Genomic DNA, 15,596 nt, shown 5'->3' with positions numbered 1-15,596 from the left:
TTGAGAAAGGGAAAAATAAAGAAGAATCAGCAGGTGAAAATAAGGCGTAAGTGAAATAGTTGAACAGGGAATTTCTCATTCCCAAATAGCAGCCAGGGCACAGCTGAGAATGGCTGAGAAAATTAAAGGTCTGAAAAGACACAAGAAAGGATAAAACACAAATCTAAGTCAATACACAGCAGAAAGAAAAAAGAAAAAAATAAGGTCAAGTCCAAAAGCTCTCAGCAATGATTTGCAGTAAAAAAATTCTGAAATGAAATCTAACTTCAACAGAGCAAGAAAAATGTATGAGCTAATGATACAAAACTTTGCTACATTTCATAGCCTTCATTGACCTTTAAGCCCAAAAAACCAGACTGCAGAATTGAAAAATGGAACCAAAGATTCCCATGACAGCTGTACAGAACTAAAACTATGTGTTTGCTCAGGAGATACTGATACTTTGTTTTGCACTTCATCAGAAGTTCCTGACAGCAGCAGGTACTCATTTCCTCGGTATATATTCATTTGGGGAAATGAGAGAGTGGTTATGCTGTAAGATGTGACTTATACTCAGAAGAACTGGACTGAAATTAAGACAGCAGTCACTGTAAAACAGTCTTAAAAAGACTTGTAAGGATGGAAGCTTTTATTTGATTATTTTATCCTAAAATTAGAAAGCTCAAAAAGAAGTCTTCAGCAATGTTACAATCTGGAGCCAGCAAGATGTGGAAAACACATAGATGATGTATTCCTCCATCATCCTGGAGTGTTTTATGCACTCTAAGAAATCAAGTGACTTAAATACTGTTGTAAGAACTTCAAATACCAAGACAATCTTTAAAGAAGGGGAAAGTACGCTATGACAAAATAGATTCAAATCAAAACCATTTTCTTTTTGAAAGAAAAAATAGCTTGCACAATTGGAAAAGTACTGTAATGATTTCTGAGAGAAATAAAAATCTGGTGTTAGAAAGTTGTAGAAAGAGTTTGAAGATGGGAAAAAGAAAGAAAACATCCATATTAGTCATTGTTATGAAGTTGAAATTGGCTGAATGTGGCAGTGCTGAAAAAAACACGTGCATAGACAAATACTTCAGTGTCAGTAGTCAGACATCTCCCACAGTTCCGCCCACCATAAAGGTGCAGTGCTCCATGGAATTCAAGACCTTCTTTTCATTGGTAGAGCCATAGAGAAATTTAAGAGAATGAGTAAGTTAGATGCTTTATCCATATGCTGTGGATCAAAGCTGGAAGCTGGGGTGAGCAAGAATCAGTTCAATCTCAAGATGCAACTCTATGTCTTAGACACACTTCCTGCAACATCCAGAAGAAGGAAGCCTTGAAAATTGTGCTTTCTTTATAGTAATAACTATCTCCATTTGGGTCTGCACACAGAGGGAATAGCAGATTCTTCTAGACTGTTACTTCTCCTCCTTTGTACTGCTTTCCCTCCATTTAAGGCAACAGGGATGGACAAAGAAAGGCTAAGAAAGGAAATACCAAGTCATGGCTCTGTCATAATTGAGTTCCAGTCTGCCCAATTCTTTGATGCTCCAAATCCCATAAATTTTGGCAAGTTTCAGTTATCCGTTAATTAGATAGTGGGGTGTTAAAACCCTGGAATCTTACTGGGGGCTTATAATGCAGATTTTACATTTTTGAAGTTCCGAAGACACATATAAAGATCTTATTTTTGCTTTCCAACACTAGATGACCTTCCCAAATGTATGATCATGCTGTGAAAATCGATCTCATTGTAGTTGGAGTAAATGGAGACATGCTGGGCTCATTGACTATTTTTCTCTTCCAAAGCTGTTTCCAAACATTTGGAAGGAAAAGAGAAAAACAGTTTGCTTATTAAGAGAGTAGAAAACCAAACAGTACCATGAGCCTCAAACCCCTCTGGCAAAGGACTAGCTCTGCTACATGACAGAGAAATGACAAGTGAAAAAGTTTTAATTTATTCATTCTTAGCTGAGAAGATTGCTTCAGTGTGGCCTGAAGTAGTGATAATGCATGAGATGATAGAAATGGCTGAGACAAGAATTGGAACCCATATGCTTATGTTTTTTCTCAGCTCTGTTCAAGGACAGGTCCACTGAGACACAGACACATGATTTAAGAAGAAAATTTTTCCCATAACTTCCAAAATTTGTTACAACTTAGTTCTGAAAATAACATTAAAAAAAAAAAAAAAAATCTGTTTCCTTTGCATTATTAGCTGTTCAGGCCTTAATTTCTAACTAATATTAGATACTGTTTAAGCTCACTGAATGATCTCTCCTGCAAGAGAAGACAACAGTCTCTTAGGATAAAATATGTATTGCAATCATATATTTGACATGTATCTCTGCTAGAAGCTTCTGAATAGGGCATAAAAACACTATCACTCAAAAAAACAGTGCTCTACAGATCTTTCAGATACAAAAGTAGACAAGAAAATCACGAATAAAACCTTCTGCACCAAATGCCAGCTTTGTAAGCTAAAGTAGCTGTACAGGACAAGGTGATCAGATTTCTTGCAACATATGCAAAGTCAAAAAATGTTGCATCTAAACCTGTTTTCCCTTCAAGTCTTCAAACTACCAAGCATTTTCACCTCAGTCTTTCACTGCAAGAGAATCACTGCTACAAAAAAAATTTCTTGCAGCCACTGAGATAGGTCTCACTGACTCAAAATATTTGGTTGCTTCTGAGGATGAGGGTTAGTTACATGAATATTTCATTAGAAGTAGATACAAATCAGTGAAAAGTAACTGGGGAAGGCAATTAAAAGAAAGAGAAGTTATGTTGGTAGGCTTTCAGTTTTAGAAACTGGATGAGAATTGTGTGAAGAGGGATGAACTCCTTCAGGCTTGTTAGAGCAGACGATACACAAACTCGAAACACTTAAAATTGTATTTATAAACCCTTCATCTAAGCTGAGGACTTAAATATAGCAGCAGAGCAATGGCTTTTACTGGTCTTTTCTTGCCAATAAGCTTGAAAGACATATGATTGCACAAAAGGTAATCCCTTTCTTTCCAAGCTTTATAGAGAATAGTAACACCTTCAAGCTAACCTCACACTTGAAAATGTTATCATTAACTCAGAATTAAACATAATGTTATGAGCACCATTGCCCCTTACATTGTTAATGGTACGGCTGAAGATTTTTCCTATTTTCTTTCGTCTTTGAAAGCACCTAACATTAACAGATCCTGTGAACTTAAACACTCCAGGACAACCTGATTTTACTGTAAGCAGGAAGTTGGTCTTGAAAATTCTAGAGAAGCCTTACAACATGAATTATTTTATCATCCTCTAATATTAAAATGTAAAAATTATTTTTAAAATATGTGAAAATAATGTGGAGATTCAAAAATATAATCAAATCAGAACATATCCATGGCCCAAAATATAACTGTTCCCTCAAACATTTTTCTCAGCACTATCCTAAAGGAAAGTCTACAATCATAAGCTCAGCCTCATGAAGTACATTGAAAGTTAATAACATCTCCTTTAAAAGCTGATCTGCATTCCATTTTACATGCAGGAAAGCAACAGTACTGGAAGAGACATCATAGTTTATTACCAGAGAGAGTTCGAATTACTTTACTGAGTCACCCAGTTTCAATTTCAGAGGGACTACAGCACCTACAAAAGTGGCTGCTGTGGCAAACACCACCACTATCCCCACCAGCCTCTTCCTCTGATCTGGGGACACAGAGGATCCCCCGTCCACCTGCAAAATATTTACATGGACAGCCTCCTCCACTCCATATCCAGGAGTATATGATAAGATTGGATGAAGAGGATGGAGCTTTAGAGAAGCACACTTACATGGATCAATTTCTCCTTGTAACACTGGTAGAACTGGAAGCAATGGTGAATGAATACCTGTGACCTCCTCTCAGCAAAACAGTACATGGCAAACTTGCTTTTTAGAAGAAGAACCTATTTCGGTAACCATACAGCACCTCCAAGTACTTGAGGTGACACAGTCTATATTTATTATGCTGTCATTACCTTTCACAACTTATGGAAAGAGAACTTTTTGAAAATTTTCCTGCATAGAAAATACAAAGAAGATAGTTAGGAGGGGCTGCTTGCTTCCTTGAAGGTTTTAGAGAGGGAGCATACTGCACAGCATCTAGCCTATGTCAACAAATCAGTAGTGAAGCTTGATAGAAAGCAGCCCTTATGTCCCACATAGAAAGAGAGGCATCATTCTATTCTACTTTCATGAAAAATGTTTGTTTTGGCCACTAAAATAATTTTAAAACATTTATCCAGAAGAATTTTGAAATAATTATAAACTGAAACTTGGCAGAAAGCTTTCAGTCCATAAAAAACTTTTGGATATATTTCCCTACAGAATGGAAACATCCTGATTTCTGAAGGAAAGAAAATTACAAGTGTACACAAAATGAAAACATGTTCCCAAAAACATAAAGACTTTATCAATTCAATGTAGTAAACATAGACACTTTAAAATACAGGATTCAAAAAGCCCTCCAATATTGTCAGTCACCAAAACAAAGTAAGAAATAGAAAACAATTAGGGTACTTTCTACCTGAATAACTCATCAAAATGATCATATTCCAATGGAAACCATGTTTTCCAGTGGTACTTTTTTTGCAGCCAAAACTACTAAACAGAGCTGAGTAGTCTCACAGGGGCAGAAGAACCAAACATTCCAAAACTGAGAACTAGATAAAAGATTTACCAGCAGACTGAATCCTGACTACCATTTGAATCCTTAGTTTTATGTCCTTTGAAGGTAAACCTGGATTTGTACAACTGGGCCTATGAAGTTTGATGAGGGCAGAGAGGGAGAAAGAAAATGAGACATCGGTTCAACCTGTGGAACAGAGTGATTAGTATAATAATAATAATAGAGGGAAAAGAAAGGAAGGAATTTTTGAGGTTACACTGCAGGTCTGTAACCTTGTTCTTAGCTACTGCTCTCTTGGTTTACTGAGACTGCTGTATTTCAGTTTACCAAAGGTTACAGGTCCCTCACAAGAAGAAGCAAATGTCTCAGAAACTGCAAAAAGTACTTTGAGCTTTTTCACGGAAGTTCCTCTTGCTGGAACTTCACAGAGGAAACAGCAGAGAAAGAGTTTTTCATTTCAGTTGAGGCTTTTACTTGCAGGAAGCATAGATGGATCCCAGTCAGATTTTTTTATGTCTCTTTCCATTTCATACCCCCAACAGAGGCACCTGGCTTAGCTTGTTAAAGAACTGTCATAGGCACTCATTATCCTACCTGTCATTTCATCAGGTTTTGATCTGTTTGAATGAACCTTGAAATTCTCACTGTGTTGAGCAGGAGGCTTGGTCTAGAGACCTCCTCCTGTCCCTTCTCATCTACATGATTCCACAGTTCAATGAAGAAAAGTTCTCTGTAGAGTCTTAGGGCACATATCCTCCATTATTCTCTTCACAGGACAGAGGATATGGTGATCAAGCTTTCCTCATAAAAATAGCAAAATCTGAATTTTAGTGATTGAAGACTTTCTCTATTTCATGGAACTTCACAGTTAAACAGTACATCAATTTTTTTTTCTTTTATATGAAATACAATTACATGGTCTCTAACAGAAATCTGACTCCTAATGTCCTGTAAAAAGCCAGTTAATACTGCAAATGCATTCACTGAAATTAAAGGCTTCAAAAGATCTGGTAATATTTGTAAAATCAAATAATTCTTAAAATTTAAACTTAAGACAGCTATGAAAATGACCACACATACAAATAATAATAAAAAAAAAAAAATCTGCACTTACAGCTCTATTGCCTTGTTCCACATGATAACATATCCAGAAAGAATGAAGGACTCAATATTTACAATGTGTGTATTTCCTCTCTCTGTTCCAACATAAAGCCATTTACTCTGGAAAGGTAGATGGCAGTAAGTAATCCTGGAAAAGAAAAAAAACCAAAAACAACAAACCAACAAAACATAAGTGACTGAATACCACATTAACAATGTTTTTTAACACTTTTGCAGCAGAAAGAATTATTCTTTCCATTTTTAACTGAAAAGCCTGAGAAAAGCCTGCCCAGCAGGCATTCTGAAGAATGGACGGGTTCCAGGGGTCATCCCTAGGAAAATCAAAACAGAGACCATGAAAGAAAACAGAGCCATCCTGCCTGCCGGTATTAAGGCCAGGACAAAAGAGTAGCATCACTTGAGCACTGAACTAAGTCTATCTACCTCCATGAGCATATAAATTGCACTTCGATAGCATTCAGGACTCTCAAGGAAGGCTTTCTTATATCCTTTGTCAGAATAAGCAGATTATCCCGTCGAACAAACAGAGTTTTGTGGACATCAGTGGGATTCGTGTTTTGCACAACAGAAGTATAACACCTTAATTCACACAAGAAAACATTCATTTATTTGCCATCTGGAAGAGTAGGGCCTTTGATAAGAGCATTTATCAAAACTGAACTACCACAGACACACTGAATCCTACACTCATTACAAGGAGATGAAAAAGCGCTACATTAGCTTGGAAAGAAGTCATGATGATTTCTCATGATAATACATAAAAGTTTTCACAGATGACAATGAGTAGGTTCAGGTTACTTTCATATTATGGTTATTATATAGATATCACCTACACTAAAACAAAACTAAATCTATGTGAGATGAGAAAACATTTGCTACTAAAATGTAAGTGAATTCATGCTACCTACAGAGACTGAAAATTAATCCAACCTTATGGTACAGACTTGTAAATTTTGACAAAAACACAGGTATTTTGCTTTTTATGTCGTTCGTACGTTATTATATTTTTCACTCAGTTCCATAAACAGGCTATTTCTGGCTTTTATATACAAACTTGATTTTTTTTTTCATTAGCACCTTCAACCACCATAAAGTACATACAATATTTATAACATGGCATATGTAAAATTTTCATTCTTATGGTACAGCAATTTTTCTGAATTTATTATAAAGGAGTGAGAGTGGTGCTGGCAATCTTTCAGTAATTTGGCACTATCACTCAAATAAAAAGTCCTCTGAGTAGAGCATTTGCTACTCTTTAAGGAATTGTTCAATAATTATAAAAATTAAATATACTTTATGTAATTGTTCCCTGTAAAGCACTCTCAACAAATAAAAAGGTTCCAAACAGATTATACACAGTATTTGCATAGTTCTGTAGTTTTCCAAGTATCTAATAAACTGTCAGTACATATAATGCTAAATTCATTCAAGTGAGGAAAATTACTTTTTTTGTACTTATGCATCACAGTGGATTGAACACAGCTGAAATATGAAGTCTTCGCATTGTAATTTATAGAGAAAATTGTCATGGAATCATGGAACCTGGAATAAGGCTTACCCTTCCCAGAAATCTTGTTTGGTTGATTAAAGTGAGACCTAAATATGAGATTGTCTTTGTTCTGTCCAGCTGTACAGGACTGTATTTTACCATCAGTTGTCCAATTTTGGCAATAATTCTGGAACATTTAGTGGAAGGAACACCAGGTTTTTCAAGAGAATTACTTGGAGAACAGGAGCTATGTTTTAGTATGCATAACTGAAAATGCCTTCAAGCAGCCGCATAGTCCTGATATTGTGGGTGCAGTCAGACCACCAAAGATCCAACAGAAACAACTGCAGAAGGCATATGCCACCTATATAATCATTGACGGAGTTCAAGCTATGAGCTATATTCCTCTGCTCATAACAGATGCAAGGAACCACTTGTCCTTCTGGCTTTATAGTTTCAAATGGGAAGTTGTTTTTCCACATAATTCCCAATCCTTTTCCTTTAAACCAAACAACTCTATTTCTTTTGCTTTCTCTTCAGGTGCAACATTTCCCTCACTTCTGGTTAAATTCATTTTAATAACATTTTGTTGTCGATGTTTCGTTTCTTGCATTTCTGTACTACCTCCACTCCTTCTTGCACTGCAAAGCATATGGGTGCTTTGTTAGGTCCCAGCCCATAAAAAACCTCTCTAGCTAATAAACCCTGTTAATCACTTCATTTTGAAACTCACCCAACACTTGTTTGTAGTAAACTGTTAAATTACAGGAAGAGGAGATAGTTTTGACTTGAGAGTGTTGAAAATGTAGCACTCTAGTGACTGACAAAAAATTTGTAAGTTCCAAAGTGGGCCCTACTTGACTTCAACACTCCGAATTCTTGCAGTCTCATCAGACTAAGCAGATTCAAGTCTTCCTAGGACACTGGTATTTTTCAGTCCTCTGTTAAACGTAATCACAAACCTCTATGGGGTCCTACAGAAAACTTGATCTCCCATGCGCAAGAATGAATCCAATCTCTTGATTATGAATACAGTTTCGACATCACCTCTGCTTGAGGTGCTGTTGAAACACCACACACTGTTTGAGGCTGCTTTGGGCTACTTTTCTTCATTTTTGAGATTTGCTTCCACATCATAATCTCTAGGACACACTGCCACAACAACCAACAGGCAAAGCAGGTGTCTGCATTCCAGATAGTGCACGTTCTCCATTTGCCTGCCTTACGTTTAAAATTTCAAGAACATAATGCTTTAATAACAAAGAGCAAGAGAAAAATCAGACCAATGTAGTAACTACTACTAAGTAGTTAGACCATAAGTTATTAGACTTAATATCTTTCTGGCCTATCTGAAATCCCAGACACTAGTCACTACTAAGCCTGGATGCACACATGAAATACCAAAAGAGAACTAGGTATCGCTAAAGAATGAAAAAAAAAGCACCACAGCCATGCCTGTTTTCTTAAGCCCAGCTACTTCCTCTTAAATAATTTCATTTTGTTCTGCCAAATTTATGGGACAGCCAGGTACGAAAGTATCCTGCATGTTCTTCCCTCCACAAAGAAAACTACCCTACGAGTCTTTATTGTTTACCCAAAAGGTTATTAAACATTATGAAATGCCTAATTATGAAATGTATAAATGTCATTATAAAACCTTTTATAATATGTGAGCTTATAAGAAAATAGCACTCCCTTAAAGACAATCCGGGTATGTAAAAAACCTATTAGAGCACAGGGATTACTAAGCATTTTAATACAATATATTGCTAGGCTTCACCAAACAAAGCCATATGATTTTCATATTCTCCTAAAACTCCACACTTCTCTGAAGTAGTTTTATTTCACATTATGTAAATTAAATTCAAGTTGCTTTATATATTATTGACTTTTCACTTCTACAGAAGATATTAACTTGACTTTGAGGCTTGGAAGCTTTGAAGCAAGACTCCGAATTTTAATGAACATCTTCCGTCTCAGTAAGAACTGATTACATAATGATTTCTTCAAGAGAAAACAATGAAGTCTCATACTGTAGTTTTCAGTGTGGATGAAAGGTATTCTATTATATGACTCTGTTAGTCATATAACCCACAAGCAAATTAAGATGTCTTTTGGTGCCATTACAAAAACGAGTCAATAAGCCAGAAAGAAAGAAAGAAAGGCTATTTTTCTTCTTAAGAAGTTAGGGGTTGTACTGAATTATGTCAGTATGAAGTGCTTCTGACAAAGTTTAATCAGATTGTCAATCTGATTGAGATAACACGCAACAGAATTAAATGGAAACTTGAGGACTTTCTCAACAGAAAGTGAGCCAGAAATGTGGATATTGTACACTCTTAGTAGCAAACCACAACATGAATCTTATTGACCATTATAAGTAATAGCAAAAAATCGATGAATTGATACCAAAAAAGGTGTTTCTATTCTCCAGAACAGTCTGAAACATTGGATCATTTTTTCCAAATGACAAAACAAGATATAGAATATCCTGTAGGATATAGTAATTTTTTAAAAATCAAGAGATACTAACTAAAACACTTAAATCAGAATTTAGTAAGGAAAACTATTTTGCTAATGTCCTAAAAACATACCTTATGTAAGCATTTAAACATATTGTTCACATAAATTTTGTAAATAATATAACAGATATAATGGAATTACTGAAAGAGCATTGTCAAAGCACTGAACTTTATTTTAGAAAGGAATATTTTCTGACTAGCAAATCTTGGAAAGGTGTATTTTTGGAAAAATCACATCACTCTACATTCTAACAACCAAAACCCCTTTGTATATTACTAGAATACTACAATGTTAAAATAATTTAGAATGCTATAACCTCTTAAGTATTAGCAAAAACTCTCAGATGGCTTAAAATCACCTTATTATGTTAATTATATTTCTCTAAGAAACAGAAAAGATAATTTTGAAAATGCTTCTTTCTGCCTCTCCTTTGTTATCTTTGTTTTTCTATTTTTAGCATGAAAAGTTTTCCTGGAAGAGTATTGCTGGTGGTGGGTGGGGAGACCTGCTGAAGGGTGGAGAGTAAATTACCTTTTTATCAAAATGAGAAACAGTTATTCTAATGTAATTATTTAATCGCTCATTCATAGACATCAAAACCACAATTAAATTTATATTATGCCTTTTCCCTTTAATCTTAAATATGAACAAGCATAGAAACTGTGTATTCTTTATGCCCAGCACTGACTGTCAGAGTTCAGTTTTTATCAGTTCCTACAGAAACATTAGCTTGAGCTCCCTTTCAGAATCCTACCAAAATAAACTACAGTGTCAAGGCTCTCAGCAAATATGAAAATTTCACAAATTGACAGGAAAAGAGGGAGATAAAACATGAAGGAGCATTAACTTGGGAACATGAGTAGCTGATAGGAAGCATGCCCAGTAGCTGCAAGGCTCGCCAGTCACAGTCCTGGCCCAGCCTTCTGCTCTTGGTGACTCCTAAGGGACTGCCACTGTCTTACACCCAAATTCACAGAGCATTGCCCCAGCATGGCTGAATTCAGCTGCTGAGAAAGTTGATCACCTTCTTAAGATGCTTACAGCTATCAGAAGTCTATCTTTTCATTGCAGCAATTATGGCTCATTTCCAGACTGGAGGGACCTTCTCCAGCATCCTCTGGTGCTTTCAGTACTTTCCACTAATTTATGCTATTTCCTTCAGTGGGTCATCCCCAAGAGCTGTTCCCATGGCACTGCCACCTGATAGATTGGGCATCACCCCTGGTACTTGCCAACGACTGGCTGATGTTATGTCAGGTACTCTTTCAAAGCAGCTTTTTGAAAGGATTCCTCTAGATGAGGAATCTGTGGTCTGTGTAGCCTTCAATGGATATTCACAACAAAGTAATACAAAACAGAGCGCACCAGACTCATCTGGTGCCCCGTCCTTCTCCAGGGGTTGAAAGTGGACTGAGGTAGCTTCTGGCTTGCCAGTATTGTCAGACAGTGTAAGGTTACTTTTCTGCCAGTTTAGTAGAGGATATTCAAGCTGAGATTATTGCTTTAAGTCACAAAATGGACACAGGAAGACCTGGACAGTTATTCAGGCAAAGTAGTTTGTAGCTGACCTGAAGTGCCTAAACAGAAGTACATGTTAATGCTACTGACAATGAAAGAAAGAAGTTGTCTCCAGAACATCTAGCAAAGGATATAAATTAGGAGCTATTTGGTCTCTGGAGGTATTTAATCTTCTTCCTGGTCTGTATATAAATTTGGACCTCATCAACACTGTAAGACATGTAAAAAACCATGAACAATAGCAGCAATTCATGCAGTCTGCCATCCACGTGATGTGATTGTTTCAGCAGATGGTTGTGCAGCTCCCCAGACAGATGTGAACTGGGACTGTGCATAGTAATAACATCTCCTCTGCTACAGGGGGTGTTGTTATATACCAGGAAGCCCTAGGAAGGCAGAAACCCAAGGTGAACTCCATTATTATGAGTTCCAATGCTTAATTTCAACTCTCATGTTAACTTACTTGCAGAGTATGCAAAGGCTCTAGGGCTGATGTAAGAGCACAGGAAATACTTTAAATTACTAACAGGCTGACTAAGAGTCAAATGAAATATAGAGCAGTTCAATACATCTGGAGAGTTCCTTCCTTTCAGGGTCTTGGTGACACTAATAACAACATGAGTATTTCTCTTATTCATACCAGATTCTCCAAATAACATATAAGATAATTTCAAAAATTTCTAGCAGCCCTGCACAAAGAGATCCTAGCGGAAAGTGAATGAACCAAACATGCCTTTGAAATTGATATTTGTAGTCAACCTGTTTTTTTAAAATGTGCCTTAGTTTTAATTTAAAATAAGAAAAATCTTCTCTTTCACGTGTATTTTCTGCTAGAAACAGTCAACCTTTATTTTTAATTAAAATCAGTTGATATGTCTTATTTTCTGTTTTAATTACTTACACGGAAGAAAGTGAAGTAGAGCTAAAAACACGTTGAACACAAATTGCATTGCATCTTAGTAACAGCAAAATAGGGGATAAACCCCATTGTTATTTAGGAATATCTGGACACAAGAGGAATATTAAGGTAAATTATATTCTCAAAATACTGCATAAACACTTCTGTCTCTGGATTTTTTCCAGAGTGTTAGACTGCTCAGATATCTGTTGTTTGAAGATTATAGTGCAAATAAAGGTGATAGGACTGGGTAGATGAAGAGCATCTATCTAATGAGAAATGTGAGAACTAGAACTGAATTGTATTTTTCCACCAAATTCAGAGCTGAATGTGACTATTCTGTTCATAACTACTCAGTGAATCATCTCTACCAATAAATTCTAAGTTAATAATGCAAGTCAGAAACTATTTACAATTAAAAATTGTGAAACAAGTCATCATTTAGCTCACACGCCACTGTGCCTATTTCCTGTACTGTACAACAAACAACAACTAACTGAAAACCTGCAGACGGTAGGATCACTTAAGACATTACTTGAGCTTACACCTCTTACCTGTAGAGATCAATGCTTTAAAGAAAGACAGTAAAATGAATTGTTTTATATAACGCAATTTAATATATGTTCCTTACAAAGAAACATGAATGAAAAATAGAGTTAAGGCAGTGGTAACAGTTACTTTCTAGACTTCTACTTCCCAATGTTCCTTTCAAGTTAGGTATCTCAGATTATTCTTCTTACCCAATCAGTCCACAGAGGAGCTTTATTTTTCTTTGTTTATACTGGTTTAGATACAAGTATTCATCACAGTCAATGTTGTCTGTACAACAGCAAAAATTTAAATTGTGGATTGGAATGTAAGAAATGAGCCTTTCAGGTTCCTCTCTTCTATTTAACACTGATTTAATCTGATTTCTTCAAATTAACTACCACTTGAGGCAGAAGAAGTTACTATAAGATACCTCTTAATTTAAAGAATTTCAGTGATGGGAGATTCTCTACAAATGCTGAGGTACAACAAATCAGGATTCCACCTCTAAACTATAATTTCAATACAAATTATCCTAAGCAAAGTATACTTCTAGCTATTTGTGAACATCCTCCATATAATTAAGACATCCTCCTCCCCCCCAACTCCCACTTCAATTTCTGCAAATTCTATGTAGAAGAAATGTTAAGAAAACATTTTCACTTTAGAGTTTCATTTAAGGCCAATGGGCTTAAATACTGCTGAGATATCTAACACGATTTTTTAATTTGACAAAGCAAAAAGGCTTAGGCAGCTATTTTCCATCATGTTATTTAGATATGTCATCTGGCTTGTGGTCTACTGCTGTGTTTAAGATAGAAGCATTTTTCAGGGTGTCCTTTACCTGAAATAGTACACATAAGAAACTTACAAGAATAAGAAACAGGAATACAAGAAGGCCCCCCAAAATACATAAAATTTTAAGAAATGTAGCTGGAAAACGATTTCTTTCTCAAGAAATTTTGGTTTTGTCTTTTTTTTTTTTTTAATTGGGACTGATCCTTAATCCTTTAAGTCTTAAAAATGAAAATACAAAGTTCAAGGTAAAGCACCATTAATAGTATATTCTGCTTCTTGTTTCCCCTCTTTTCTGTTAAAACAATTGAGAATAAAAGTGGGCTGTTCCTCTGTTTCTTCAAAAGCCAGAACTTCCTGTGTAAACCTTCAGGACAGGGGAAATAACCCTAAAAGCCTGAAGTTAGGCCCACTCTTGACTTGTGAGCTTACTATTTCAAATTACTTTACAATCACAACTGTAGTTAACAGCTTACAGCACTTAAAAAATACTTGTTCTAAGAAAAGCTTATGTTAACCACAAAAATCATCAGCGCAGCAACTATATGAACATTTGTAATGAGTGTCAACATCAATTATTTACAAGCAGTTAACTCGAAAGAACTTAGACCAAATCAGAAAAAGCATGTTCAGAAATACATTAGATGCATTCCATTTGATTAAATTAGTAAACCCAGAGATCTCCCTTGAATGAAGAGTTAGTTTATGTATTTAGATAAAATCTTATGAGGTTATTATGAACTCTTTACAAGGTTAGTCGAGGTCCACAGCATGCCACAGGACCTTTGGTTTTATTTCTTATAACTAACCTTCTTACAACTCCACAGAAGGTCACCCTGGCCTGTACAGCATGCCATAGCACATACAGAAGGACAGCTGCACTATAACTTCCTATAAGGTACAGGCATTGAAATTCCCATCCTCAGTAACTCCAAGGTTATCTGCATAGCACTGCAGCAAGTTGTGGGCATTATTGGAGCTCAAGAACAACGTGGAAGTCACGCTTGAAATCCTGGTGTGCAAGGGGATGTACAATTTTTGTAGCCTGTGCTAGGGATAATTTGTTTCATTTTCAGAATGACAGAATACTACCTTCCTTCCTCTTGGGCAAACGCACAGCAAAGAGACACCCTCTTTTGTCAACTCCCTTTTATGGTTTTGACTGCAAACTCACTGGAGTGTCTTACCTGCAGGAGCAGGATCACTGACAGTGACAGTGACACATTCTCCCTGCCTAGATCTTTACTATTACACAACAGTAATGCTGTGGATCGAACAGGTGTAACACAAACACTTGCTCCCAAGAGAAAGAGATAAGGAAATTACATGGAAACGTGCTGCCTTAAATAGAAAAAGATGCTGGCAGAAAGCAGCATTCTTTTCATTGACTTCTAATTTATTTCTGATGTTGACTCAAGGTCATTACACAACAAATATGAGAATAAAAGTTCCATAAAATCAGTGAGGTGAGCAAATTAATGAAATGGGGTTGGAGAACAGACTCTTGCTCTCATCTTCAGGGGAAAGACAATGTACATGATTTTTCTCTTGTCTACTGGCTTGTGAAATCACCATTTCATATTTGTAACACTTCACTTGCCCTTCATAAATTTCTTTGAAGGTTAAGTAAAAATGGGCTTGTAATACCAAACACAGTGACAGTGATGGGCAATACAGAGCACAGTAAGAGCCACTAAGTTTCTTAGCAATGAAAGAAAGTCAAATAACAAAGGCTGGAACAGGAGGATGATGTTCTCAAAAGAAAAGTTTTGATGTATTTATTTCATGGATTTTGTAGCATCTGCATTATAAAATCCTAAACACCTAAGCTTTTCTCATCTCTTCACCCAACACTGAATACATAAATCAAAAATGCTGGTTTTGGTTCCCAATCTCCTAGTTCCAAAGAAGTAAATTGGGACCTAGCTCAAAGATGAAAGGTTGAAACTTGTCTTTTGTTTAACAGTTTGACTTCACAGTGCTGTTAGAAAAGTAAACTAAAGATACGTTAATATTTTACCCTCTGCTAGCTGCAGCATATATAAATCTGTGTTTATCATACATTCTTACTAAAGTAAGT

The 15,596-nt window shown here is 36.1% G+C and overlaps 1 protein-coding gene across 7 annotated transcripts in view; it reads right to left on the bottom strand.

Moving 5' to 3' along the window:
- The window catches only part of STXBP5L (syntaxin binding protein 5L), a 179,095-nt gene that overhangs the window by 85,911 nt on the left and 77,588 nt on the right, over window positions 1-15,596 (bottom strand). For all 7 annotated transcript variants that reach the window (XM_040054644.2, XM_040054645.2, XM_040054646.2 and 4 more), the window contains exon 5: window positions 5,755-5,889. In XM_040054644.2, the coding sequence (XP_039910578.1) occupies window positions 5,755-5,889 (135 nt within the window). The remainder of the gene's footprint in view (window positions 1-5,754; window positions 5,890-15,596) is intronic.

The sequence above is a fragment of the Hirundo rustica genome, chromosome 2, assembly GCF_015227805.2.
Source record: "Hirundo rustica isolate bHirRus1 chromosome 2, bHirRus1.pri.v3, whole genome shotgun sequence".
Taxonomy (NCBI): Eukaryota; Metazoa; Chordata; class Aves; order Passeriformes; family Hirundinidae; genus Hirundo; species Hirundo rustica.
Note: the sequence above shows the minus strand (reverse complement) of the source record. Positions and strands in the feature narration are given on the sequence as shown.